Source organism: Sphaeramia orbicularis, chromosome 7 (genome assembly GCF_902148855.1).
Source record: "Sphaeramia orbicularis chromosome 7, fSphaOr1.1, whole genome shotgun sequence".
Taxonomy (NCBI): Eukaryota; Metazoa; Chordata; class Actinopteri; order Kurtiformes; family Apogonidae; genus Sphaeramia; species Sphaeramia orbicularis.
Window position 1 is genome coordinate 32,261,547 of NC_043963.1, and position 26,789 is coordinate 32,288,335.

General features: G+C 37.9%; 2 protein-coding genes across 5 annotated transcripts; both read right to left on the minus strand.

Annotated features, from left to right (window-relative positions):
* Positions 1–222: 222 nt before the first annotated feature.
* Positions 223–9,677, minus strand: ggt7 (gamma-glutamyltransferase 7). The gene is made up of 15 exons (XM_030139774.1): positions 9,455–9,677; positions 8,941–9,167; positions 8,599–8,750; positions 8,403–8,520; positions 8,231–8,298; positions 7,287–7,360; positions 6,975–7,168; positions 6,097–6,184; positions 5,273–5,400; positions 5,084–5,172; positions 4,826–4,978; positions 4,589–4,703; positions 4,347–4,484; positions 4,165–4,264; positions 223–1,711 (listed from the first exon to the last, which is right to left on the minus strand). The coding sequence occupies exons 1-15, from the start codon at positions 9,675–9,677 to the stop codon at positions 1,539–1,541; spliced, it is 2,040 nt and encodes a 679-aa protein (XP_029995634.1). The 3' UTR covers positions 223–1,538.
* Positions 9,678–16,119: 6,442 nt separating this feature from the next.
* On the minus strand, positions 16,120–26,495 carry tp53inp2b (tumor protein p53 inducible nuclear protein 2b). 4 transcript variants are annotated; one of them, XM_030137904.1, is made up of 5 exons: positions 26,227–26,495; positions 22,166–22,543; positions 20,093–20,377; positions 19,837–19,993; positions 16,120–19,716 (listed from the first exon to the last, which is right to left on the minus strand). In XM_030137904.1, the coding sequence occupies exons 2-5, from the start codon at positions 22,287–22,289 to the stop codon at positions 19,449–19,451; spliced, it is 834 nt and encodes a 277-aa protein (XP_029993764.1). In that variant the 5' UTR covers positions 22,290–22,543; positions 26,227–26,495; the 3' UTR covers positions 16,120–19,448. The 4 variants fall into 4 exon arrangements, with proteins under 4 accessions (XP_029993764.1, XP_029993765.1, XP_029993763.1 ...); XM_030137905.1 differs by lacking the exon at positions 20,093–20,377; XM_030137903.1 differs by having other exon boundaries at positions 19,837–20,374.
* Between the last annotated feature and the right edge of the window lie 294 nt (positions 26,496–26,789).

Here is a 26,789-nt window from a genome sequence, read left to right on the forward strand (position 1 = left end):
TCAGCCATAAGCAGTTGTTTCACATCTCAGTTCTATTCTTTGGTCTGAAAAGCTTGTACCTACATTGTCATAAGAGGTTGTATGTATTGTGTAATTTATGAAATAAGGTCATAAAACTGCAGTCCTTCATCTAACCTTCCCCTGCCTTAATTATGATCCAAAGGGTAAAATGTATGTTATAGTGCAGTACAGGATTAACATCAGTATTTTGGAAAGACTCAATAGATTTGATCAGTGCTGATTTTTTATTAAAATCAGAAACAAATGCACATGGAATTTAACATCAGGTGTTGTGCCAATGGGTGCCTCAAGGCATGGTACTCTAGAGTACAAGAAACAAGCATTAACAGAATCATATTGCACAGTACCCAACAATAGAGACAGTAAGGTTATTGGCAGGTTTGATCATTCAGCATTGGCCATTTTTACAATGTGAGTTTAAAAAGCTCGGTTCTTAAAATATTCATAACAAAATAACTATACAATTCCACCAAGTAAACAAAACAGCCTTTGCTTAATGTATCCTAAATGAATGCACTGTGTTACCATAGTAGAAATTATGTATACAGCCTAACAAATGTTCATAAAAATATTACATTTAATTAATCTCAATATAACCAGAATAATCTAATTAAAACAGATATTCCCATGTTAAAGTTTTAAATAAGAACAAAATCATGCAACAATTTCTTAAATTATGTAATAATTAAAAACTACACATTTATTACTGTGCTAAAACAAATCCTTTTGTGAGCCAAGCAACATCCCATGGTGCCACTGATTCTTTGCAGTCAAAGCTCTAGCAGTTGTACAAAACAGCATTAATCCACAGTATCACACCACACAAAGAGCAGGATAAAGGGCTTATGAGTTAACATTTGACCATTCCAATTAATTGTAAGATCTATTGGAAATAATGGCTGAAATGCACTGTAAACTCTAAAAAGCAGAAGTGGCTCAATCACGCAAGTAACTGTGTGGTTTCTGGGTGTGGCACTATTACTTCCTCATGCAAAGAATCAGCTTGATCAAAGGTTTAGATCAGAAACTGTACACAACTCTGGACTATCTCCCGTAGTGCAACAAGACAATCAGTGAAAAAAAGCTTCAAAAGCAACTGCATTTTTCTGTTTGGCGCATCTGTTCCACAAATTCATGCTCACATCAGTCTTTTGGATTCATTGCTTTCTGTTGGCTGGCCTGGAATGCTTTTCCTTCATCTTAACATTAGATTTAAATCTATGTGTTTTGCAGCTTTGTGTTCTATTTGTCACAAAACAGACAACAAATGTGAAGTTTTTGAGAGAGCTGCTGTGAACTGGGACTAAATATTAACTGGGCATGTGAGAGAGGATGTATATAAGTACTTGTATGTGCGATGGTGCTCCTTTGTAGTTTTCTGTGAGTAAAAAGTGTGATTTTCACATTCCACTTCGAGCAAAGTCACACAGTAATACTTTGTCATTAATGTGTTACTCGAGCAGCCTTTTCTGTCTCATTAACTCTTTCTTCATGGTGTGAAAGGATGGGATGTTGCACTAAGTCATGCTGGACATAGTGAGGGCAGATGCATCAGCACTTCGGGGATCCTTCACTCCAATGATGAGGTCGTTGGTCCTCCGGGTGCCCTCCACCAGTGAGAGGACATCTATCCTTTCAATCTTGTGACCTTTGGCCTGCAGAGCCTCCACATCTTCATCTAAAAACTCAGCTGTGGAAGAAAATGAGATGCAGAACGGGATGAGAAAGACATGAAATCATAGTGTGTAGCTGTATTGTGTAATTTGACAAGTACTCTGTCTATTAAATTATTGGTAAAGAATATAAAAGGATGAATTAAAAGATGTACTCAGTAGCCTCTGATCCAGTAAGTCATGAACATGTCACATTAAACTGCATCCATCATTTACTATCTACAGACATCCACTGGTGGAATTCAACTCAAGCACTAGCCTTAAGAACAATTTAGAGTTACTTTTAGAGTTTCCATTCAGTCCAACTTCGTAATTCTTTTACACAACATCTCAGAGGCAAATATGATACTTTTTAGGCCACAACATTTATCTATTATCATTCCCATAAAGCTGGAAAATTTTTTTTACCTACTCTTATGAAATGAATGTGATAATGTGATTTGTTCTTGTGTAACTGGGACTCAGTATGTAATCATTTTATCTGGTCAAAGGTGATTAATGATGCATATAAATGGGAATAAAAAAGGAATGTGTCTGAAAACAAAAATGATTCCAACTTGTAGTTACATTTGAGACATACACTACATTCATTTTTTTTTATACCCTTCATACCAAACGTGTTGATGGTAAATGTTTGTGATAAAATGAAAGATAAAGTGTTCCTTAATGGGCTGAGAAAGTTGTAGTACTTCTTAAACAAAATAAACTTTATAAACCCTAATGCACTAGATGAAAATGCATTATCACAAAGCTGGAAAATAGTGCTGTTTTTCTGAGCTCATGAATACATTTAGAGATAAGTGATTTTCAAAGGACTTTGACACATTAAACAAATGATGATCACATAGAATATGATGCAGTGATTAAACAGTTCAAATGAGTTCAGTCTTAAGATTAGCTCTTAGCTCTACTGTTTTTTTTGTTTTTTTTCTCGGTTGGTGACATGTCTGTTTTTATACTGTATATATATTTACACTTCCTTTCTTCTTTAAACTTTTGCACTACGCATCACCAGAGAGTTGTCACTTACAATTTCGTTGTACATATGTATAATGACAATAAAGGCATTCTATTCTATTCTATTCTATTCTATTCTATTCTATTCTATTCTATTCTATTCTATTCTATTCTATTCTATTCTAAGATGTAAAGTAGTAAAATACAACATACACATAACTGCAGCACTAATATGAATCCAACACCAACAGGGACCATTTCACTGCACAGTGACTAATTTTACTCTTCATACCTAAAACAGGCTACATACTTTTACTTGAACGCAAGACTTTTTTTTTTTACTTAAAGGGGTCATATTTTGCTAAACCCATTTTTATTAATCTTCGGTATATTTAGTTGTGTATTTGAGGACCCTAATAGCTCAAAAAGTTTAAATTTGAACCCTCCAGGTGCAGCAAAGCTATCTTTATATTCATTTTGGCAAAAATGGAGTGGATTTCTACAACCTATTTTAATTCCTTCTTAATTTGTTACATCTATATCTAGTTATGTCACAACATTTTCACGAATTAGGTCAAGACATCCGACGAACATTTCTCCAAGTACGACATAACTGTTTGTCAACAGCAGCGGTTGTAGTCCATACTGAAAATATGTCCAAACTTTGAGCCAGTTATATAAAATGTTCAGTTGTTGGTTGTATTAACGAACACAAGTGGCTGAAAGGGACAGAAAGCACGGTCAACAATCTGGAGGGGGTGGGGCGTGAAGTGGCTCATGTGCATTTAAAGGGCCAGCGCTCAAAACGACCTTTCTGGTGTCATTACTTAGAAATAGCGTTGAAGATGGACCTGTGGAGTTTAATTAATGAAGAATTCAGACCCAAGCAGAGCATTTACAGTTTATGTAGACCACAGGGAAATATTTTAAAATGCATAATTCCATTTAAAAAAAGCAAAATATCACTCCTTTAAGTATTTTCAGTGTGGTAATAGTATTTTATTTTACTAGAGACTCCTGCCACCACTGGGAATAGGCTTTTTTTTTTTTTTTAACAACCTAAAAACAAGTCATGATGATGCCCACTTTAACCTTCATCATGCATAGGATATTGCACTGAATTTTGGCAACACTCTGTATGCCAGCTTTGCTTTTGATGAAAACAGAGGAAGCTTCCCTCTTACTTCACTGCTTTGTTTGATGTTTACAAAGTGTCTTCGTCACTGTGAATCCTCATATAGGGCATGAGTGAATTGTTTCTTATTTGGACATACATCGTGATGCATGTTACTATTGTTAATTGTTCTGCCTAGTAGAGAAAAGAAGGATTATTATTATTTATTTATTTTTAATTATGGTTTTATGTTTGTATGTTATATACCTGTTGTGAAGCACACTGAGCCTGCCTTGTGCATGAAATGTGCTCTATAAATAAAGCTGAACTGAAAATTGAATTGAATTAGATATCTTTGGGGCAAACTAAAGAACAGGTTGATAGTAACAACAAACTCACCATCCACCAGGAGGGTGTTTGGCTGCAGCTGTGGGTGGAGTCTACCATATGCTAAACTGTCGCTCATGTTTTTACGTGAAGACAGAACATTCATCAGCACCTGTGACAGATTAATACAAAAACATCAATAATCCAAATATATACAATAACATAATCTGACAATCTAGTAAAAACATAATAACCTGTGTGATTCCACTGAGAGCTCTCTCCCCATTTGAGGACCCAGTGGCTACATATGTTCCACACAGCCCTACGGCAGGCCTCACTGCTGTGGGCATCAGAAAGGACATCGGCCTCTTTCCAGGCTGCAGGCTATTACGCTGCAGCAGACGAGAAATAAATGAGCATCACAAGAGGTTACACTGGCACATTCCATAAAAGGTAAAACATAAATAATCATTTTAACAGATAAGTTTAAAATTACTGGGTTAGGCAAAGAGCTCTGTGTTTTATTAGGCCAAGAGAAGTCCAGGATCTGGCTATTTAAGAGGATTCCTGAAGGAGTCACGATCCCGCTGCCAAACGGTTTGTTGAGTGAACTAAAAAAAGACAGAAATGAGAATGAAACTGCATAATAAAACTGAGTTAGTTGATTCTTTACCACTATATCGTGTAAAACAGTGAACAAGCAAAAAAAGGTAGTAGTTAAAGCATAGCTCACCTCATGACTGATACAATTAGGTCATCTGGCCCCATGACCATGACCTGGGCAGCTGCTGCACCCTTCTCTAAAGTAAATGATGATGTGTAATGGCTAACAGGGAAGGCTTGAGAATCATCGATCATCTGGCGGAGCTGAGAAGCCTGTGATTTACTTGGAGATTGGAATAACAGAGGGCATGGTTCAATGAATATGCCCAATGGAGTTACGAAGGGTGTAAATTATATGTAGCTTTTAAAGACAATGGGATAAACATACCTTAGCATTTTGGCAACTACCTCTGAGACAGAGGTGTCATACATTGGGTCTCCCAGCCCACTAGCCTGGGCCAGAGCTATCTTCAATGCCTGGAAATACAGATGCAAGATTAACTCAAAGGTTCATACTTCATCTGTTAGTGCATTTCTACACTGTTTATGCTGTTTAGAGGCAAAATAGTGATATCACCTCCGCAATCCAGTGGTAGGTGCTGTTCCTAGGCATCTGGCTGGTGATATTATAACCTTCCAATATGTTTAAAGCAGCAATCAGGGCGATGCCAGCGTGTGGGGCTGGAGCCGCCATCACATGGTGTCCTGCACAAGTAAGTGGCATCAACCAGACGATAGCACATGTTAAGATTGACACAGTGAAAATGAGTCAAGAAATATAGAATATCTGAACAAGTGCAACATTAAAAACAACACTTCACATTAAATCTTCTATCTATTCCACAAAAATACACCTACAATATATATGTTATTAAAATAAAGTCCTGGGCGATGTGCTATCATAGAATTATTACAATCTGTTGCATACCTTTTTTGGTTTATTCTACTGTCACACATCTATATACATCTATAATGATGTGTTTCTTTACAATTTGGTTTTATTAATCAGTTTTTACAGTGCAATCTTTTCACAGCACAACCTACAACACAACTGCAACAAATGAAATCAGAAATGACAGGTGTTCATATTGTGTTTGTTCTAATAACTGGGATGAGTCATAATCCAGTTGTAATGTACTGTCTAACACATATTGCAGTGCATACTACAATAATATACTATGTGAAGTACTAAAAAATAAGTATTTACGTTTCCATTACTCACACAAAGGTCATATCCTGGTCAAAAGCCCGTGACTGTGGAAAGAATGTACTCAGGTGTGCAGCAGCACGCTATTTACACACTTGTGTTTGCTGGTGTATGTGTGTTGTTAGTCTCAAGTATACAATGTTTAGTCTCCTCTGGGTAACACTGACGTCTATAACATCTAAATAGATATTTACCCTGGTAAGTGATCTCTGCTGGCTGTCGCAAAGCTGTGCTGTAGTTTCCAAAGTCGTCCTCTGTGAGCACTCCTCCTCTCGCTTGCACCTATTAAATATGCATTGTGAGTTTACGTTTACAATCACGGAGGTGTTTGTACACTGCCACCACTATGAAGAGAGTCACATAACACTTACGAAATATCTGAGTCATTTCTGCTGTTTCTGATATTAACCCCACTACTTATGTGTCTAGTGTTTTTACATCAGGTGTTTGAAGATACTCTACATAATTGTGCTGCTCTTTAGGTAAAGTGTAAGACAGAAGTCATTAGATGAGTGTGAAATTTACAATGTATCTATCAAATATTTATCTGGATCAGTGCAAACAATACAGGATGTTGTAAGGTTGGATGCTGCGCATTTATTTATACACTGGGTTGCCTGGCTAAGCCTTTATTCCATCTTGTGTGAACTACTTGAAGCGGGGGTGATAAAGGGCATCAACTTTTACATAAAAATAAGTCCTTAGTCTTGTCCAGATAGATTTGAGTGTGAATGCTAATGCTGAGATACCACTTTTGAGTGTTTATGCACACCATGGGGATAATAGTTGATTCAACTCTATTACAAGTTTTAAAGACCTCAAGTTTAACATCTTACATTATGTAACTTTTCAAATCTGACTTGAAAATGATATGTCATTTCCTACAGTATTTACCAGTTAATGTTAATGTTGTTAAAGTTGATCCTACCTCACTTCAACAAATAATAAAAAAGCCAAGGCAAAAAGTAAAACAAGTCCTCAGTGCACAAGAGGTAAAAAATGACTCCTACTTGATGCAATGCAGAATTTATGATTTATTATATAATCATACTTGGGGTAAAAAGTTGCTTACTGAAGCGGCCATTTCATGTGTTAAGTTCCCACTGTAGAACTCTGAGATGCCCTTAACTGCGACCGCATCCAAGATGGCTGCCAAATCAAGCCGTCTGGTGAACAGCCCAGAGAGGGGAGCTTGGCTGTTGGGGAGGAACAAATCCCGAAATGCATCTGACATGTTTTGGCTCTTGATTTTAGCCAGAGCTTCAGCTGGAGAGAGGCAGAAAATGTGCATAAGATCAGACCAAATATTCAGATAACTCCACCTCTCTGAGATCAGAGATAACTGTGACATTACACATCATTTACTTTACTGAGCTTTACTTACCGAGGTCGTGGGTTACATTAAATCCATTTCTGGCTACATCGGCTGCCATGGTAACCACATCCTTCCATGGTATTCTGAGAAATTCAAAGGGTTAGAAAAGGTTTGGTTAGTTTGCAGATGGTTAAAACTCATGAATATTCTAATGTGCCTAGAGATTTGTTGGTCAAACTGTAAATCCACAATAATCCTTACATAACATTTAATCTTGGACGAAGGAAGTTGTTTAGTACCATCACACAGCTGAAGCATCAAGACCACAATAATTACACAGTATCAAAGTAATTGCAGTGCAGCACTCTGGCTAAAAACACTACTGAGTTTCCTTTAAATACAGCTGGTGATACTTTCAACATGAGATTTCCCTTATGCACAGTCTACAGCAGAACTGATATATAATGTCATGTGACATGCTTTTATTGTAGGTGTGGAAATGTATTGACTCATAGACGCTTTGCAATGCAGACATCAAAACCAAAATGTGAGGCTATGTAATACTGATACCTCTACTTGTGAGGCACAGCAGAAAGATTTATGTTTATTTTAGTAATGGTGACATACTGCTATTTTCCACATAGACAATGTTGTAGCATGGTGTAAATAAGAAAGCAAGTCAGATTTATCTGACTGCTTGTACCCTTGTGCATTAATATAGAAATAGAGGACGCAAAAAAATGAGAAGCACTGAGAATTATTTATTGGTGAGTTGTAATCAAATCATGAAGCCAGTGAAGATTCACCCCTCTAACATTGAGTATTCTTACCAAACAGTACTAGACACATACCTAAAATACATACATAAAAATATGCCATGTTGTGTTCAGAACGGGCAGAGCAGACGGTGAAATAAACAAGGAATAAGATCAAGACACAAGGCCTGCAACGATTCACAGTAGACGAACAGCCAACGCCAAAATCATAGGACCACAAAACCATTGTTTCTTTACCTGCCATAGAGTTGATGAGCCTGATGCATCCCACTAATCATGCCTGGAACTCCCACAAGCAGCCCAGGCTGAAATGACACAGTGTACACACATTAGCTACAGTACAAATAAAGGTTAAAGTTCCTATTTCAACATTTATAATAAAAACAAGAAATAGGGAATAATATCTCACATTATGATCTAGGTCAGTGTGCAGCATCTTCTCATGGATAGCAGAAGGTGCCGTCTCTCTGAAATCAATTACCCTCGTCTCATTCTTACGGATGTCATGCACCAACATAACTCCACCACTGTATAAAAATTCAAAGAACATGACGTTGGATTTTGGTTCTCTCTTTGGAACTCTAGGGCAATCTTCAGTCATTTACCCTCCTATGCCAGAGGTGTGTGGGTGGACGATTCCCAAACAGAAAGCAGCAGCAATTGCCGCATCAACACTGGACCCCTGCTTCTCCAGAACATCAAATCCAAGAGATGTACAGTGGGCCACATCTGTCACCACAGCTCCTTGGTTAAAGACCTTGCATAAAAACAAGGAAAAAGGGCAGAAGCAGAAATTTATTTATGTTATATTTTTACACTGACTCATGTGAGAGATTGCCTTCCGAATTCATCTCATCGTCACTCATAGTTAAAAAATGCTATATTTTTGCAACAAGGTTACTAAACTATAGCTGCAGATATATACTATGACATGAACACGCCCTTACCTGTGGGTCTCCAAAGTAAATCTGCATGATGAGTGCTACAGTGACTCCGGTGGCGAAGGTGAGACATGCTGTGATAATAACTGTCAGCCCATCTCGCTGACAGGCACATTCCTCTGTAAAGGGGTCTCTGGTGGTCTCCCGTAGTGATGCCATATCGTGACTAGCTAGGTCTGAAGCTGAGGAGGGGAGACGCTGGAGGCGAGCCGACTTCAGGAACAGATCTGGGTCTGGAGTATGCAACACAGAGCAAAAAAATCCTAGATTTAATGCAGCACAAAAACAATAATACAGTATGATATTAAACATTTTCACAGAAAAGTAAATTCTAAAAATGTACTAGTTTAACGCTATTAAGGACATGATTTGCAGTATGCTCTGGCGATCCTCACCATCTGTCCTAAATATTTCACTGAAAATAAATGCTGCCTGATAAACTCTTTGCAAGCCACATTTAGGACATCCCTTAAAAGAAACACGAACACATTTTCAAAAAGTATCCTGGAGCATTGCTGACCTGTGTCTTGCTCACTTAGGACATTGTCATCCTCTTTACGAGATTTCTGGGTGTTTTCTGCAGACAGGACATCATCCTCTGGCAGTCTGGGAAAACTGGTGATGCTCATATAGTCCACTGGAGAATAAGCACTCCCCAGTGTCGTCTCTGGGCTGACATCTTTGTCCACCACACATCCTGTGGAATACCCTGCCACTATTTCAGCAGGAGCAGGGCTGTGCATGTTTACTCTTGCTTCAACAACCACACGGCTTAACTGTCAACAGGGCGGGAGGGTATTAAACTAGGATATCCATACTTAAACTCAGTTGCATCAGTTTCTTGCATGGGATGCTCAGTCACTCATTTGCTGAAGAGAAATCCCAGTAAAATACTCAATCACTCACTAGTGCTGCTGAAGTCAACTATATGACCTTCAATTTCCCATTGTATCATATTCCTCCTGTAGATATGTATTTATATGTTGCTTCACTATAACAATTCCCCTAAGGAAACACTTAAAAACGGAGACATGGGTGTGTAGCTCCAATGATGAAGCATTTTTCCAGTCAAGAAGGCTGCCACCTGCAGAAGAAAACAAAACATGCGACTTAGTTTTCGACTGGGAATTTCCACGAACATTAACCTAGCTTAACATTTGTGGTGTTATGTTGTATTCAATTTGGCGGACAGAGCAAATGTAAAAGGCGCAAATATTGATGTGCCACACCTGTGTGCGTCTGTCATGTGGCGCAGAAAAGGATTAAGTGAGGTAGCTTTAATTTATTTGTGTTATTCTAAGCAGTAGCTAGCTCTATAGTATGTACCATGAACAGTAGACGTGTAAGGTGCTATCAGCGTGTCCTATGATGGTTACGACGTAAGCTAGCACATCTTTATTATTTTGTACGTAAGTGCAAGCATATAAAGCTAAAAAAAAAGATGTTACTTACCGCTGTTGGACGGTATGTGTAGTAAAATTAGAGTGATATGAGAGTGCGTTATTATATTATTGTGAGTAGAGCAGGTGAGGTGCGCGAGCTGCCGTCACCAAGGCTACAACAGCTCGCGCAGCACGACGCGTTGCCGCAAGGAAGTTAGCTTCACACTGTAGCTACGCATAACCGGTAAGACTTGCCTGTAGGGAAAATACGGATTCCAGGAATAGATGTCCCAAGGCGTTTCTGACAGGTGCCGGAAAGTCAGAACCAACTCGAGATATTTACCAAAGTAAATGTGATTTGAGTAAGAATCTCAGATGATTAAAGAAAGCGAGGCGGCTAGGCTCCAAAGTCAAACTTACTTCACAGTAAATGACGTTGTATAAAGATCCGGTAAATCTCATCAGATGGAGAACAAATCTGCCTCTAACACTGGTGCTGTAAGAGGTTTCCATACGGTTTGGCGACAAAACCACTCATGGATCCTCTCATCAACCCGGTTCGTCGCCCATTTCTGAGGTGGACAAACAGGTTAAAGCGGATTCAATGGACACCAGCTCCAGTTACAAATGGATACCTGTTCCAGTTCCAAAGCCTGTCCCTCCCAGTCATCCTCCTTCCTCTAAACTAGTTGTACCTCCAGTCTAACAGGAAAGATGGGCTGTTGACTTCTCAAGAGACACTTGACTGATATGATCTCTAAATAGTGTTTTACTTTAAGATACTACTCACACAAAGAGACCAGAATAGATCATCCATGGAAGTGTTAAAGTGTTTGTTAACCCCACACTCCACAGGCTTTGTCATCATTTACAAAGGGGTTATCAGTGCTTCCTTTAGAAACTACACTGTAAAAAATGACTGTAGAATTAACACCAAAAAGTTGTAAAATTGCAACATAAAAAAACTGTAAGTGACAATAAAATGTGAAGTTGTTTATCTGAAAAAATTTTTGTGTTAATGATTGAATCAAATATAGCTGTAGTTTTTACAGGAAGAGTATGTGAACAAAACCAGATTTGTATGTAGAAATTATGTATTTCTATTGTTTTGAGAAAATAAAACTGTAAATTGAAATACAATGTGGTGCTGTTTAAATTGCAAGACCATAATGTTGAAATAACGGCATATTTGCTTTGTATATATATATATATATATATATATATATATATATATATATATATATATATATATATATATATATATATATATATAAAGTTATAAAAAAGTAAACATTTAACAATGTAACACTTTAAATTTTTAAATTAATGAGTTGGTAGAGCAGCTCGGCCAGTAACCAAAGGGTTGGTGGTTCAAATCCTGGCTCTGACTGTCCATATGTCAAAGTGTCCATGGAAGACACTGAACCCTAAATTGTTCCCAGTTGGACCTGGTGGTTTTGGAAAGAGCTTTGGACATCATGAAGGTGTAGAAAATGTGCTAAATAAGTGGAGTCCATTTACCGTTTAAATCCAATGTTAAATCTACATGTTTAAAATGTTAAATCTACATGTTACTCCGCAAATATGTTTACAGTTGGATGTGTTTTTTACAGTATTGTTCTGGAAACCACAGTTGCCAGTTTTTTTTCGTAAAAACAACAGGATTTTTTTTTTTTTACAGTGTATACAACCCTGTGATAAACTGATGGGTTATAAGAGTGTAAAGTCATTCTAAGCAAAATTCTGCTTTAATTCTGATCTCATACCCATTTTCTTTCAGGGGCCACATTCAGCCCCATTTGATCTCCAGTGGGCTGGACCAGTAAAATAATAACATAATAACCTATAAATAAGAACAACTCCAAATGTTTGTCTTTGTTTTAGTGCAAAAAAAAAAAAAAAAACCCATTAAATTATGAAAATACTTACTTTTATAAACTATCCAAATAAAAAAGATGTGGATAACCTGAAAAACTGAAATTTCTTAAGAAAAATAAGTGCAATTTTAACAATATTCTGCCTCAATTTATCATTTATACATGTGCAATATGGATCGAATCTACAAAGACACTAAACACTTAGTAACAGGCAGAAAATTGTTAAAATTGTGCTTAATTTTCTTTAAACATTTCAGGTTGTTCATATTATTCACATTTTATTGTTAAAGGATAGTTTATAAATGTAAATATTTTTATAATTTAATGTTATTTTTTGCACAAAAACAAAGACAAAAATTTGAAGTTGCCATTATTTATAGGCATAATGTAATATTGTTTTTTTTCCACATCAAACTGAGAAGAAAATGTGTTGTCATTATTTTTTGTAGATTATTATGTTACTGTTTTACTTTAGATCATATTGGTCTGTACATGGAACCTGAACTAAAATGAGTTCGGCAGCCTTGACTGTGGAATTTTTACACTTTGCAAATTCATCCCACGAGCCAACCTGGAACCTTTGGCGTGCCGCATTTGGCCCCCGGGCCGCACGTTTTAGACCCCTGGGTTAAAGGAAATTAGGTCTGGTTGAACACCCATAGGCTATGTTATTTTATTTCTAAGATACGCCCCTCAAACTTTGTCTACAACACATGGCACTCTTAAATTTGACACAATCTCAAATATTATCTTGAAATATTCGATTTTTTGAGACAAACAAATGCAAAATGTTGTTTGGTTGGTTTAGTTTATTGCTGACAAGACAGTTCTTGACAATATCAACATGTCATACCCTGGGTGTGTTTCAAGGAGCAGTATCTTGCTGAAACATCATGGTTTGGCCTTGATGAAACAGTGCATGTGCAGAAGGGAGCATGTGGGTTTTGAGAATGGAACGATACATGGCAGAGTTCAGTGACTATAAGAGTGACGCTTACTGCAGTATGTGCATGGGGTGTCAAAAAACCTTTTCCCACCACTGTAGTCAAACTTCAGCATGAATATCACAGACCTCATGAGATTATAAGAACTACTACATTGTGTTCCTTTATCACAACTTCCCTCACTACCAAACTGTTGAAGCATTAAAATAAAAGAAACAAAAACTTGCATTATATGTCTTAACAAGAGGTTTACTGAGATGTAGTAATGGCTACAACTAGGGGAGAATTATATATATATACACACACACACACACACACACACACACACACACACACGCACACATATATACATATATATATAAAATTGTGTTATGAGTAGCCTGCCTTTTGCCTGACTCCTTGTTTTTACTTATTAATGTATTCTTTCTTTCTTTCTTTCTTTCTTTCTTTCTTTCTTTCTTTCTTTCTTTCTTTCTTTCTTTCTTTCTCATCACAGGTTTGAGTCTTTTTTTTGTCTGTTTTTTGTATTTGTGTACATTTGTTTTCTTCTTTTGGTATTCTGTTTGCCTGTTTGATATGTGAGTGTTTATGTGGATGTGTTTGTGGGGGTGCCACCTGGATGGGGTGGGGGGTAAGTTCACAACTTTTGTAAGAAATGCTTTAATGATGTCAGTGTTGTTGATATGGAAAAATGATAAAGTTGTAAAAAAAAAAAAAAGTGTTATGAGTCGTGAATTAGGTGGTAATAATATTTATTTTATTTTATTCATTCATTCATTCATTTTCTGAACCCGCTTTATCCTCACTAGGGTCACGGGGGTCGCTTGGAGCCTATCCCAGCTACATAGGGGCGAAGGCGGGGTACACCCTGGACAAGTCGCCAGTTCATCGCAGGGCTGAACATATAGAGACAAACAATCACTCTCACATTCACACCTATAGGCAATTTAGATTAACCAATTAACAGTGCATGTCTTTGGATGGTGGGAGGAAGCCGGAGTACCTGGAGAGAACCCACGCAGACACGGGAAGAACATGCAAACTCCACACAGAAAGGTCCCACCCCCTGTCGACTGGTGTTGGAATCGAACCCAGGACCTTCTTGCTGTGAGGCACGAGTGCTAACCACTGCACCACCGTGTCGCCCCTATTTTATTTTACTTCACTTAAAAAAAAAAAAAAAAGGTAAAAATGGTAACAATGTGATTTTTGCTGAGTCACCAACAAGTAGACTCACCTTTGTCTGGACAAGGTGAATTTTAGTCCTATCACATTTCTGTAGCACCACAATGCTGCAAAATGTTATAAATCTTTTTACCTTTAGCAGAAAATGCCTCCAAACTGACTTTCAATAATATATTTAAACTAACTGAAAATGTATCAATGTTTCTGTTAGAATTTGGAGTTAATGTGTGGAGTTATTTAACTTAACAAAGTGTTCTTATATGTTTGTAAGAGGATATTTGTAAAACGTTTTAAAGAGGTGTTACAACCCACCCCACCTATATTAATCATTGTTTATCTGTTGTATTTGCACAGGGCTTTGAAATTTGCAAGAGAAATATACAATTTTGCCAGAGAAATTGTAGTTTTATGTAATGTATGTTTTCAACATTATTTGCCATTACATAAGAAATATGGACTTGGGAGGACATTTTCCTTTCTTACCTCAGTCATGTTTTGTTCTCTATAGAATGTGGCTGCTCCTGGTTACATCCTTGACATCCACCAGTGGGATCAGAGACAAACTGTGTAAACACTAAAACAAACGTATGACTCTTATCTTATCAGTGATGGCTGAATTGGAGGTGTTACAACCGCTCATTTATTACCATATTCTGTCTCCCCTTTATATCATATATAGGTTTTATGATTACTAATATCTCCCAAAATATTGGTCCTATCAACTTGCCGTTTTCACTAGTCTCTTCCTTGACCAAATATACATAAGTATGCCAAACTGCAGGAATCAGCTCTTTCTGGATTTTGTGTGATGCCCAAGACACACACACAAACTCAGAGTCCACTTCCCTTTTATAATATGATGGTTAATTCATTAGAGAGATTTCCTTATTGTGGTTTGTTGAGGTGCAGCTAAATTTAACCTGTACATAACCTCAGAGGAGTTTAATTAAAGGTTTAACCCTTAAAGACCTTGAATTATTTTTGTGGCAACTTCCAAAAGAATTTAACTAAATGATTTATCAGCATTTACTATACTATTTACTCTGCATTTTGCATTTTTTTTTCCTGTGAAAAATTTATATTTTTCTATATTTAACTTGCTGATCATGTAGCTTTTCATAAAAGTTACATGATAACTCAATTAATTAGAATTTCATCATATCAAAACTGCAAAAACTGAAGAACTAAACATAAAACCAGTGTTTGCAAGCACTGTCATTTGTCAAACTACATAGGTTTTATTGGTGAGTAACTGTTGCAGAAGATGATAGTGTTCCCATGTTCATTATGGAGGCTGTGAACATTAAAAAAAGATACATCTGATGCCACTGAAAAGTTGAGAAACTACATTTTACCTGGATTACTTGAATGCATTAATAGGATTAGTGATGAGAAAGTTACTAAAAATGTACATTAGTAGATGCCTTTGGTCACCAGTGGCTGTTTAGGTGTCAGTGTTTTAATGTGTTTTTTTTTTATTTTTTATTTTTTTTACACAGATCAGTATTCTAATCATATTAATTACTAACCTTGTCAGCTAAAACAAGTAAAGGTTCATATTAGCTTTGACTACTCCAACCACTTTCTCTTTATGTATCTGTACTCTGAATTCATTCAACAAATGCTTTTCTTACATTTCACTGCCACACCTGTCTGCTCTTCCTTATTTTCATATGGTAAACTTCCCTATCACCAACACCACTGTCCCACACTGTACATATTGCTGAATTTTTACCACACATAATACTTTGATCCCATTTCTTCCCCATAGGCAAATAACGACACAAGATTCAGGCATTAACCTGAGCATTTATTGTTGTTGTTGTTTTTTTTTTCCTTTTTGGCGGGTATCTGTGTTCTCTGAATGGATGATGGAAAACCCATCTGTTGGTTTTTGCATAGGTCTAGCCTGTCAGTGGACTCACATCCACTAAGGGGGATGGAAAAAATCAGTACATCACAAAAACCATGCAGAAATTGTGAAAGGCACAATCACCATAGATATCAGATACACCAAATTTTACATGTCTATATATTTCATTTTTATGGGGGGAGAGGTGGTATTATTTAAGATGTAATGTGGGTGAACCCCAGTGTTTTTAAGCTGCCTTTGTTTCAGGGCACAACATAAAACATAAGAAACTCCCCAGACATTCAACGCCTTTGAAACATCCTATTGGTGAACAACTGTTCTAATAACTATACGGGAAGATACAAGCATACTCTATTGTATTGTATTTTTATGATACATTTAATTTCATTTTTTAAAATATATAAACTATATCTGTCTCCTGCCTGTCTCATACTTTCCCCGTCCACGTCTCTTACATCATGTAACGCTGAAACACCCAGCGGCCTCTCCCTCTCCCCAGTGCTGGATGACACCCACACCAAAACCACACCATTCAGTAAACACACACAACATAGTGAGAACAACGTTTCTGTTTTCGATGACACTCATGAGAAGGATAAGAAATAAAAACAAGAGGAAATGAACAGGTTCACAGCTGCAGAGGTGTCTGTAGTGATCTTTGCATTCCTCACACACACATCATTTCAGAATATTTTTTCTTTTTTGTGTCTTTATGAAAGAAATTCACTTTCGCTTCAGATGGTAAACCTCTGGAGTCAATAGAGATGATTACTTGCATTTATGTGTGTCACCTCAGGTTCATCCTCTGCACTGTTCAGTGGAATCAACAAGATACATAAATCATCTTTACAAATCAAGAGAAAAAAGAAAAATATAGCCTCTCAATATACATCAATAATAAATTAATTGACAGTTTTCATAATTCGAAGTATTATTGGCAGAAAAGAAACAAAATGCGGTATGTAATTTAAGGGAAATATCTAAATAATGAGACAGGACCTTTTTATTTCCAAAAGAAAAATTCTGAATGACTAGACGCTCACAAACACACCAGTACAGACTGTTTTAAAAACCATGTTAATGTACTGTAGCCTCACCAGCATCCTTACAGCGAGAGCTGTGCTACGTGGAACCTCTGGAGGGCAGTGTTTGCCTATGGCACATCAGCTCTGACTCTAGTGCTGTTTTTCTGGAATTGGGGCAATGACACCACTTTGGCCACTGAAATGCCCTTATGATTTGATAATGAGCACAGAGGTGAGGCAGAGAGAGAGTTTTCTCATCAGTCCCATTGGACACAACAAGCCTTTGTGGACTCAAGTCCTGAGAGGCTTTGACATCTAACAGAGTGTTATAAACTTTTTTTTTAATATGTACAAGAGAAATAAATGACTATTGTCCATTTTTTTTGAAGATATTCTAGTATTTAACGTGTCAGTACACCTTCTCACACACAGTTTAAATCAAACAAACAGAAAAAAAATCACAAAAGAAAAAAAAAATTGAGCACACGGCACACTGCTAAAACTGACTCACAAAATGTATGACAGTGCAAACTTACATCCATGTCTCAGATAATTTACAAACATTAGTATACACTTCAGCACCATTATTTACTATTGTTGTTGAATACATATCAGTAAGCTAGATCTTTAAGTGGACACTGTTAGAGATGGATGTGCTAATGAGATAGAGACAGAAAGATAGAAATGGGTGGAGTAGACATTTTATAAAAAGTATACACATCTGTAGTCATGATCATTTTTGGATGAGTTGAAGAGAAAATATGGATGTTACAAGGGTTATGGAGACATCTCTTCATCTCTGCCTCTTTGGCAGTCAGTGACTGTCTGTGACAGGGACTGATGTGTATACAGATTGTACTTTCTTTTGGTGGAAAGCGTGGGATCACAGCACACACGGTGGATGAACATGGTGGATGTGTGCTGGGTACATTACTTGTGTTTTCTGACCACACACTTAATGATCACCATGCTGTGTATGAATCACAGGGAGCTTTTTTTTACTTTAGTTTTTTTGTTATTTTATTAACCGTCTTCTATCTCTTTGTCTGACGGGAACATGCTTTCTTTGGTGGGAACATCACAGAGAGAGAGAGAGATAACAAATTAATATTGGAAATCACAACAAAATGAGCAAAAATCACTGTAACAAAACAAAATAAAGAGTTACCCTCAATATTGCTCTGTGACTACCATACCACAAAAACCTGCCGTACCCTGTAACCCAAAAGCCAGCCTTTCATTTCAGATTCATGTATAATATTTACACAAAATAATTAAAAAGTTTATGGCTACCAAATCCCATGTTCCATAAACAGGCTATTTTATTATCTAGAGAAACAATGATGTAATGCAACAGAAGATTGTCTAAAATTCAACTAATAAATTAAAGAAAACCTGCTGAGAGGCCAGTATAATGGGTTACATTTCACTTACTCACGACCACTTCATTTCAGCCACCTCCCTCTAAAACTATAGAGCCGTTTCTTTTATTCTTTAGTCTGTTTTGCTCATTCTTTTGCCCTCCTCCACTTGCTCTAATCCCTCGGAAAAGCAAAAAAAGGCAAATCTTACAACACTTGTTTCCTATGAAGAAATGGATTACCCCATGTTTCTTGTGAAACAAACGTCTAGAAATTTTCCTCTTACTTTCATCATAAACGATGTGTCCTTTCTTCTTTTTCTGATTTAAAATATATATAAAGCTTTGTTATCTTTTAAGGCTTTTAATGTACACTATCTCTGCCCTGCAGTGCTTCTGCAAAGAAAGCCTGTCCCGCTGAGAAGAGTGAAGCATTTTTGGTTACTTTAATTTAAAATTCCTATCTCTAAATTTAGTATTTCAAGGATTCAATTATTCTGGGATTAATGAAATACATGCCATGTGAAAGACTGAAAGAAAAGTAAATATATAGGAAAAGGAAGAAAATAAAGGTCAAGTTTTTGTTGCTTTTTTGAACATTTTTGTTACTTAGCAGATTTGTTTGGATACTGCAATGGACAACAAGTGGATTTAGGTTTTGCTATTATATACCTAGACTTTACAACAGGAAAATGGTTTATAAAACTACTGAGCTGTATCTAAACAGAACAGAAAATATTTGTGTGTAATAGAATATTTTGTGAAGGCATGAAAGCAAATTTTCTGCGGGATATTAATTTAATTGTATGTCTTGCGATGGACTTCTAATGCCCTCAGAGTAAACAATGCTGCCTAATGGCTGAGGAGTTTAGTGGCAGAAGTTACGCTTGCAGGGCTGGTGAAGGAAGGAGTTTCTAGCGTGGGCTGCATGACGAGGAACCTGCTCCCTGGTGCGATTTTGGCGTTGGATGCGGTTGCGTCCCAGATGGCGCCTCTCGATGCGGGCTTTGCTACGCTGGACTCTGGCCACTTGAGTGACCTTGGCCAGAGCTCCGGCCTGGGCAGCTGCTCCACGGCTCACCCTAGTGGGCATAGTGGTGCATGTAGCAGGGGCAGCAGCTGGTTCAGCCATTCTGCTGCAGGAGCAAAGAAAAGATGCACAGAGGACGTCACTGCTAAGACAGTCATACAAATGTTATATATAGCTGCTGATTTGAGGGTTTTATTGGACACAGAAAGTGTTTGCAGGTTCTCACCTCACGCTGCTGGCCAAGCTAGTGATGCTTTCCTCTCCCACCACAGACAAGTTGCTGTTGGAGATCATGGACATATTGTTTGGGGAGACGTAGACGGACATGCTGGGGTGTTCGATGAGCAGGTCCTCCATTGGACTGGCCTCTGCTGGGGCTCCCTCTGCAGTGAAACAGGGGGGAGGGGTGACAAACCAACTCTCATCCATGCAGCCTCTCTCTGAGCCTGCCCTACTGCTACCCCCACTGCTCCCACACTCACTCCTAGAGCCAGGGGACATTGACGGGGTGGACAAGGGCGTGGATATTCTGGCCCGTCTCGGTAGGGTCACGGGTGTAGTGGCACCCAAGTCTGAAGGATTAGTGCTAGTAGAAGACATGGGGTCTGATGACGCTACTGCATCTCGTGCCCGAGCTTTATGTGTCCTACGGCGCTTGTGAGGCAAGTGGGTGTTTTGATGATTTGATTGACTATTGTTTGGAAATGATTGCACAGTCAGTGGGGCTTCAGTCTCATCTGCAGCCTGCATCATGCATTCAGCATCTGCTGAGCACATGGCAGCAAGGAGACAAGGGATGGGGATCAAAAACAGACAGATGGGCAAGGTGGGAGGGGATGTTGCAAAGATGAGGTAAATATTGCAAATTTTTAAAAAGTCATGCAGGTTGATAGGGCAATTTTCAGAGGGACCACATACGCACGCGCACGCATACCAGTGTGGGGAATATAAGGGTGTTTTAAAACATTGGAGGAGGGGGAGAAGAGGGGGTAAGGAAACACAAACATAAAAGAGTCACATCATTAGTCATGTTGACCCTCTAAGGTTGAGATTATTATGTCAGAGACATAATGCTTGCCTTTACTTTTCTGAGTGTGTTTTCATGTTTTTTTTGTTTTTGTTTTTGGGTTTTAGAGACAATTTTCATTCTCAGAATTTACCTTTGTCATGACTGAGATCATAAACAAAGAGGGAGGAGATGTACTGTATGTTCACAAAGAAACTATGTGTTTCCATCAGCTGACAGACAACACTTTTGGTATGTAGCCATGTGGATAAGCACCATTGTTTATTGTCACGCCTCCATTTTTCACCCCGCCCGTCCCTCCCTACTATGTTTAAAAGATACCACAGGAGTGAACAGGTGTTCACTCAGGCCAGTCTCAGCAACCTTTAAACATAAGGCATCAAATGTGAAATTTTTCCCGTTTGGTGAGGCTTTAAAGGTGCGGGAGACTTTCATGACCAATTTTTCATCAAATCTGTAAAACACAGGTGTCAAACATGCAGCCCGGGGGCCAAATCCGGCCCGCCAAAGGGTCCAATCTGGCCCTTGGGATGAATTTGTGAAATTCAAAAATTACACTAAGATATCAACAGTCCTTTTAGTTCAGGTTCCACATCCAGACCAATTCAATCTCAAGTGGCACAGACCAGTAAAATACTATCATTATAACATAAAAATAATGACAACTCCAAATGTTTCTCTTTGTAAATATAAATATTTTCATGTATTTACACTAAAACAAAGTATAATTTTGCAAAAAATGCAAATAACCTGAAATGTTTTAAGAGAAGCAAGTACAATTTTAACAATATTCTGCCAGTTACTAAATATTTTGTGCATTTGTAAATCCACTGTGATCTGTAAGTTATAATGTACATGTGTAAATGATAAAATGAGGCAGAATATTGTTAAAATTACACTTATTTTTTTCTCTTTGTCCATGTTATTCACATCTTTTGAAAGGATAGTTTGTAGATCTAACCCTTTTCATAATGTAAATTAACTTTCTTTACTCTAAAACAGAGAAAAGTTTGGAATTGACATTATTTATATATTATTATGTTTTTATTTTACTGATCCGGCCCATTTAATATCAAATTTAGCTGAATCTGGCCCCTGAACTAAAATGAGTTTGACACCCCTGCTGTAAAACCTCAGTCATAGCCTAAGTATCACAAATCTGTAAGTCTTTCTGTGGTTACTCACCTGAATCTCTTGCAGTATGGTGAACAATTTTGAAGTGCCATCCACCATAAACAAAGCCATGTGTTTACATTCAGAGCCGGGAGGTAACTCGGGCTCTTTGGAATTTTTTGTCGCGACATGCATTGTGGGAAACAGAGGCTCATGCTGCCACCCCCCTATGGTGGATGACACTTCGAAATTGTTCACCGTAATGCAAGAGATTCAGGTGAGTAATCACAGAAAGACTTACAGATTCGTGATACTTAGGCTATGACTGAGGTTTTACAGATCTGATGAAAAATTGGTCACAAAATTCTCCCGCGCCTTTAAAATGCCAGACCAGACTCTGTGCCGTCTAACTCACCAGGCAGGTTGACAATCATCCATCCCTCCTCGTCGGCTTCCGTCACACAGGGGTTGGGTCCCTTCAGCTCAGCAGCCACCTCCTCTACTTCGCCAAACAACAGGTTGCTCAAACGCTGGAACATGACTGCTCGTGTTATCAAGTGTCGATGACTAAGAAGCTTTATGTTTTCTTAATGTCCACCAAATAAAAGCTGTAGCTGCCTTTGAGTGTTTCGTTTGTGTTTCAGAATCACTTGTTGCTGTTCTGTTTAATTCGTTGTCTGATCTTTTGTTTTTTTCCACTGGAAGCCCTTTGCTGGATCTCGGTTTTGACGAAAAGGAGTGGACAGGCCTCAGTAGTGCAAATGTAAGGTTTCACTTGGTTTGGAGCAAAGGCCTAAAGAGAAAAACAAAAAGGAATAGAGCAGTTAGTGGTATAAGAATGATAAAACCCTTCACTGATAAACATATTTATTTAAAAAAAATAACCTCCTATTGGTTCATTTCCTTTGCTGAGTCAGAGTGCATTAGATAAGAATGTGGTTAAAAAATGACACAGGGTTATTTTAGGAGACATTACAACAAGTTGGAGCTATTTATTACCTTGAACCTCAGACCTCAAAGCTTTTTAACTTGGGTTGTGATGACAGGAGGACAGAGTGTCGAAATGTGCAGACACACAACCCACTTTACTTTCCTTGTCAGTAATGATCTGAACACAGTGAGAGAATGTGTTTTTAAGTGTCTGTATTGCCTGCATTTACAAGTATTTTAGATTTGAATGGAACACATCCTGTGTTAGATGTTTAATTACATTCATGGAGATTATAAGGTCAAACATAACAAATCAATTAGATTAATCGCCGCTAAGGTGACATTTTTTAACTAAAGAGAATAAAATGAATGACCTAGTTTTCATGACAATGCTGATATAGAGTCAGTAGGTAAAATGCTAAAACATACATTATTTCAGTTGGAAAATATAAATGCAAAGGAAACCTGATTCATCGCAATAATTGTCAATTGGATTTATAAAGACAATTAGCCAGCAGGCAAAGAGATAGTGGACAATGCCTGCACCCCCTCCCCGACTAACAAATTTTTGGTGTGACCAATCAGCACCCTCTCTGGACAGATGGACAGGCCAGAGGAGAGGAGGAGGAGGTGATACAAAGAAGAAGAACCGAGCAAGTCTATACAACATCAAAATACAAAGAAAGACCGACACTTCACGACAGAAGGCACTGAGGCAAAGGACAAGTGGTTGACCTAAATGTGAACATGGTGATGTAATGTGGTACAGATGTTTGAACAGCCATAGCCTACAAGACAAACTCCTACATGCTCAAAGACTGAGTCCTGATTGCTTTAACTATGAGACAGAAGAAGAATTGACATGGGAATACAAACCAGTGCCAATACTGAAATACTCTCCAACAAGCAGTAATAGCTACTATATCTCTACAGTTTGAAATACAGGAAATATACTAGATAACATCTTTAGTCAAAACATAGTAGATTTCAGTATTTCATGAACTGCTGACCTGCAGGACCTCATAAAACATGATGCTGGCATTTAAGTATTTTATGATCTGAATGATGGTAAAATAAATGAGACAAGACCAAAGGAGATATACAGAGTCAGTGACAGAGATGCACGAGAAGAGTGACATGGAAGAAGATATGCACGAATGCTTATTTGGGAAGCTGACACTTTCTTTCCTTATTTGGACAATCACCATGGTGACCAGAAACATTAGAGGAGACAGTGTCCTAATTGAAACCATACAGTGCAAACTGCTGATGTCACAGAGAATATCTTTCCTTTTGTCTTGTAGGAGTGTAGCAATGTATACATAGAACAACAACAGTACGTGACAGAGAAAGAGATGAATGTTACTGTAAAATAACACAAACTTTTCAACAGCAGTTTTTATTTATCTATACTGCCCTTTGACTCAGGTTTTGGCCATGTATTAAAATCTTTTATAAAAAGCACTATGTTTATTATATTTTCAAGAGGAAATCTGACCATTTTCCTCAAATTGAGCATGAATAATACTGCTGCAACACTGAGATGTTTTTAAAGCATTCCAGAAGAAACATAAACTTAAGTCATGAGACCATGACAAATAAATCCTCCTAAACAACATTTTGTGGAGAAGCCCAGAGGGCTGCTTTGCTTAAGATGCAGCAGGTCTCCAAAAAGCACACTATGAATACATTTCCCTGCTAAAACTATTTTATCACTTTTAACAGCTCTGTTGGAGCTAATTCAGGACTGGTGTAAATATAGCTGTAGATACTGGCAGTGGGACACAAATGACTGTCACTGATATGGTTTATATCCAGGAAGAACCTGCTTCTGAATATGTAGAAACATTACTTAACAATTACCAGCTATTCACACTTACAACATTAGGAGATGTCTGGGGAAGTCTGTCAAAAGAACAATTAAGAAATGTTGTCTGAAACATTATAAGAGGAAAACAGTGCCATTAAAATACTTTTGCAACCTATACCTCTCTTTGCATTTTTCTCCTTTCTACACTGTTGCCCACAAAGTTGGAGTAATTTTGTTTTTAGACGCATTTCTCTCTTTATTCATATTTATACACATCAGTGATCACCTTTGGCCATGTGCTATGATTACAGTTACAGTGGGGCACTTACATACATCTGGACAAGAACAACAGATGGGAATTCAGGTAAATGACAATTCTGTTGTCTTTATCTGTGAAACTAATAAGATGGAAAATAATGAGCAGGCTAGAGATTCTAGATAATTGTGGATAATCTCATTTAACAAGATTAAGCAAGTATTACACGGAGATTTCCGCCTTCTAATATTGTCATTAGGTGATTTTGTGATGCCACAGATGAAATAACATTAAAAGCCACAACTGCAGTTTCTAAAATATAAAATGGCCTCATTTCTGCCTTAAAACTGTGCTTCCTTCTTTTGACATTGGTCCTTTTTCTTTTAAGTGGGCGGGGCTTAAGCAATATGGGCGGAGACTCACAAAATAAAAACAAGACGCCTATGACGTAACGCGTCGTCACTGACGCTGACAGAGGATCCAACCTACTTGGCGAACGGAGAAAAAAAATCATCTCAATAGGAAACTGCGAAAAATATATGGTATTTTGACAGTGGATACTCGATGTACACAGCTCGTTCGGTAAAAACTGTACTTCTGCTGCATTATGAGGAAAAACATCGACGTGTCTGGTTTCTGTGTTCGCCTGCTGTCGTCTGAGGCTCAAACCAATTGACGCGGTGAAAAAAAAGCCTCTGTTGCTCACAGCAGCAATGTTTACATTCCAAATATAGAAAAATACTGGAGGATTATGAGGGAAATTAAACATCGACCGCAGCTACAGATCGTCAACAGCGAGAGCAGAAGACTTTGTGTTGGGTATCCAGGTTAAACATGAATTATCCGTATAAGCTGTAGAGCTGAAGGGTCAAAGCAATGACAGTTGGCTCAGCCACACTGCACAGCACACATCTACTGATGCCGACCATAGAACCCCAGTAATGATAATCTGATAGATTAAACTGAATAGTTTAATGGAACCTACAATAGTTTTAGCAAATGCATAGCGCACATCGCCCTCCATCGCCTCACAGAAAACAACATCAACATCCGCCATCGGCTTGACTCCACATCAGCATTTGGTGCAAATCGCACAACAGCAGCTCCTCTAGGATACAGGCTTCTCATATACAGGCTGTTATCATTTGTCAGAATAAAGGACGTCGAATGGTTCTAATGAAGCCATTTTGGCTGCTCAAACTGTTCTGAAATCTATTTCTGACCTGACAATAGGTCATTACTCAGTATACAGCACAGAACAGAAGACAAATCTAACCTGGATGTTAAAAGCCAATGACAAGCAAAGCGATGGAATTCCGTATTAATAGGTGATTTTTCATGGTTATCTTATAAAAATCTTCAGCACATAAGTATATGAGAAATGCAGCAGCCCATTAGTAGAGGTATGTGTATTTTGAATGCACATACTCTGACACAAAACACACAAGCATCACATTCAACCAAAGTAAGAATTGCTTACCTGCCTTTGCAATATTATTCAAGTTGTAAACGAGATCACACACAGTAGAAACGACAATTCTTAAAGCATAGCTTTAGATAGCCTTTAAGTGAGGTAGTTAAAACACCATAATACAAAAATAAAAGGCTTTCTTCTTAGAAGAAGGGCTTCGTGTAAAAATGTTACACTGATGTTTTCAGATCATAACATCTGCAGCTTTTTGCTCCTGTCCTCTATTTTCTTCCGCTGCAGATTTGTGTTTATTGCTGCCTCCAGCTGATCCTCGGATCAGAATGTAGAACGTACAAAACAGCTGATTGTGAGATCACAATACTCTTAACCCCGCCCATAACCCCGCCCACGTAGAATAAATCAACCAATCAGAATATTACACAAGCTACAAGCCGGGGCCTCTTGGTAACAGGGTGGGGGCTGGGCTGGAGCTGTCAACACAGACCCAGATGGAAACAGTGACTTTACCCACAGACTGATCCATGATCAGCTCTTGCTGTCACCTTACCAGGGGATGCAAAGTTTATCTGGGGGATGGTAAACTGATCCTGAGTCTGTTTGTGTGCCGCTAG

Excerpts from the sequence above, each read along its gene's own strand:
- tp53inp2b (XM_030137902.1), bottom strand. The coding sequence starts at position 22,289 with ATGTTCCAGCGTTTGAGCAACCTGTTGTTTGGCGAAGTAGAGGAGGTG. Across the intron at positions 20,378-22,165 it reads GATGATTGTCAACCTGCCTG|CAGATGCTGAATGCATGATG; the intron begins GTGAGTTAGACG and ends CCATGTGCTCAG. Across the intron at positions 19,717-19,836 it reads AGCTTGGCCAGCAGCGTGAG|CAGAATGGCTGAACCAGCTG; the intron begins GTGAGAACCTGC and ends TTGCTCCTGCAG.
- ggt7 (XM_030139774.1), bottom strand. The coding sequence starts at position 9,677 with ATGCACAGCCCTGCTCCTGCTGAAATAGTGGCAGGGTATTCCACAGGA. Across the intron at positions 4,485-4,588 it reads AGAGCTCTTTGCCTAACCCA|CGTAATAGCCTGCAGCCTGG; the intron begins GTAATTTTAAAC and ends CGTCTGCTGCAG. Across the intron at positions 1,712-4,164 it reads AAACACCCTCCTGGTGGATG|CTGAGTTTTTAGATGAAGAT; the intron begins GTGAGTTTGTTG and ends TTTCTTCCACAG.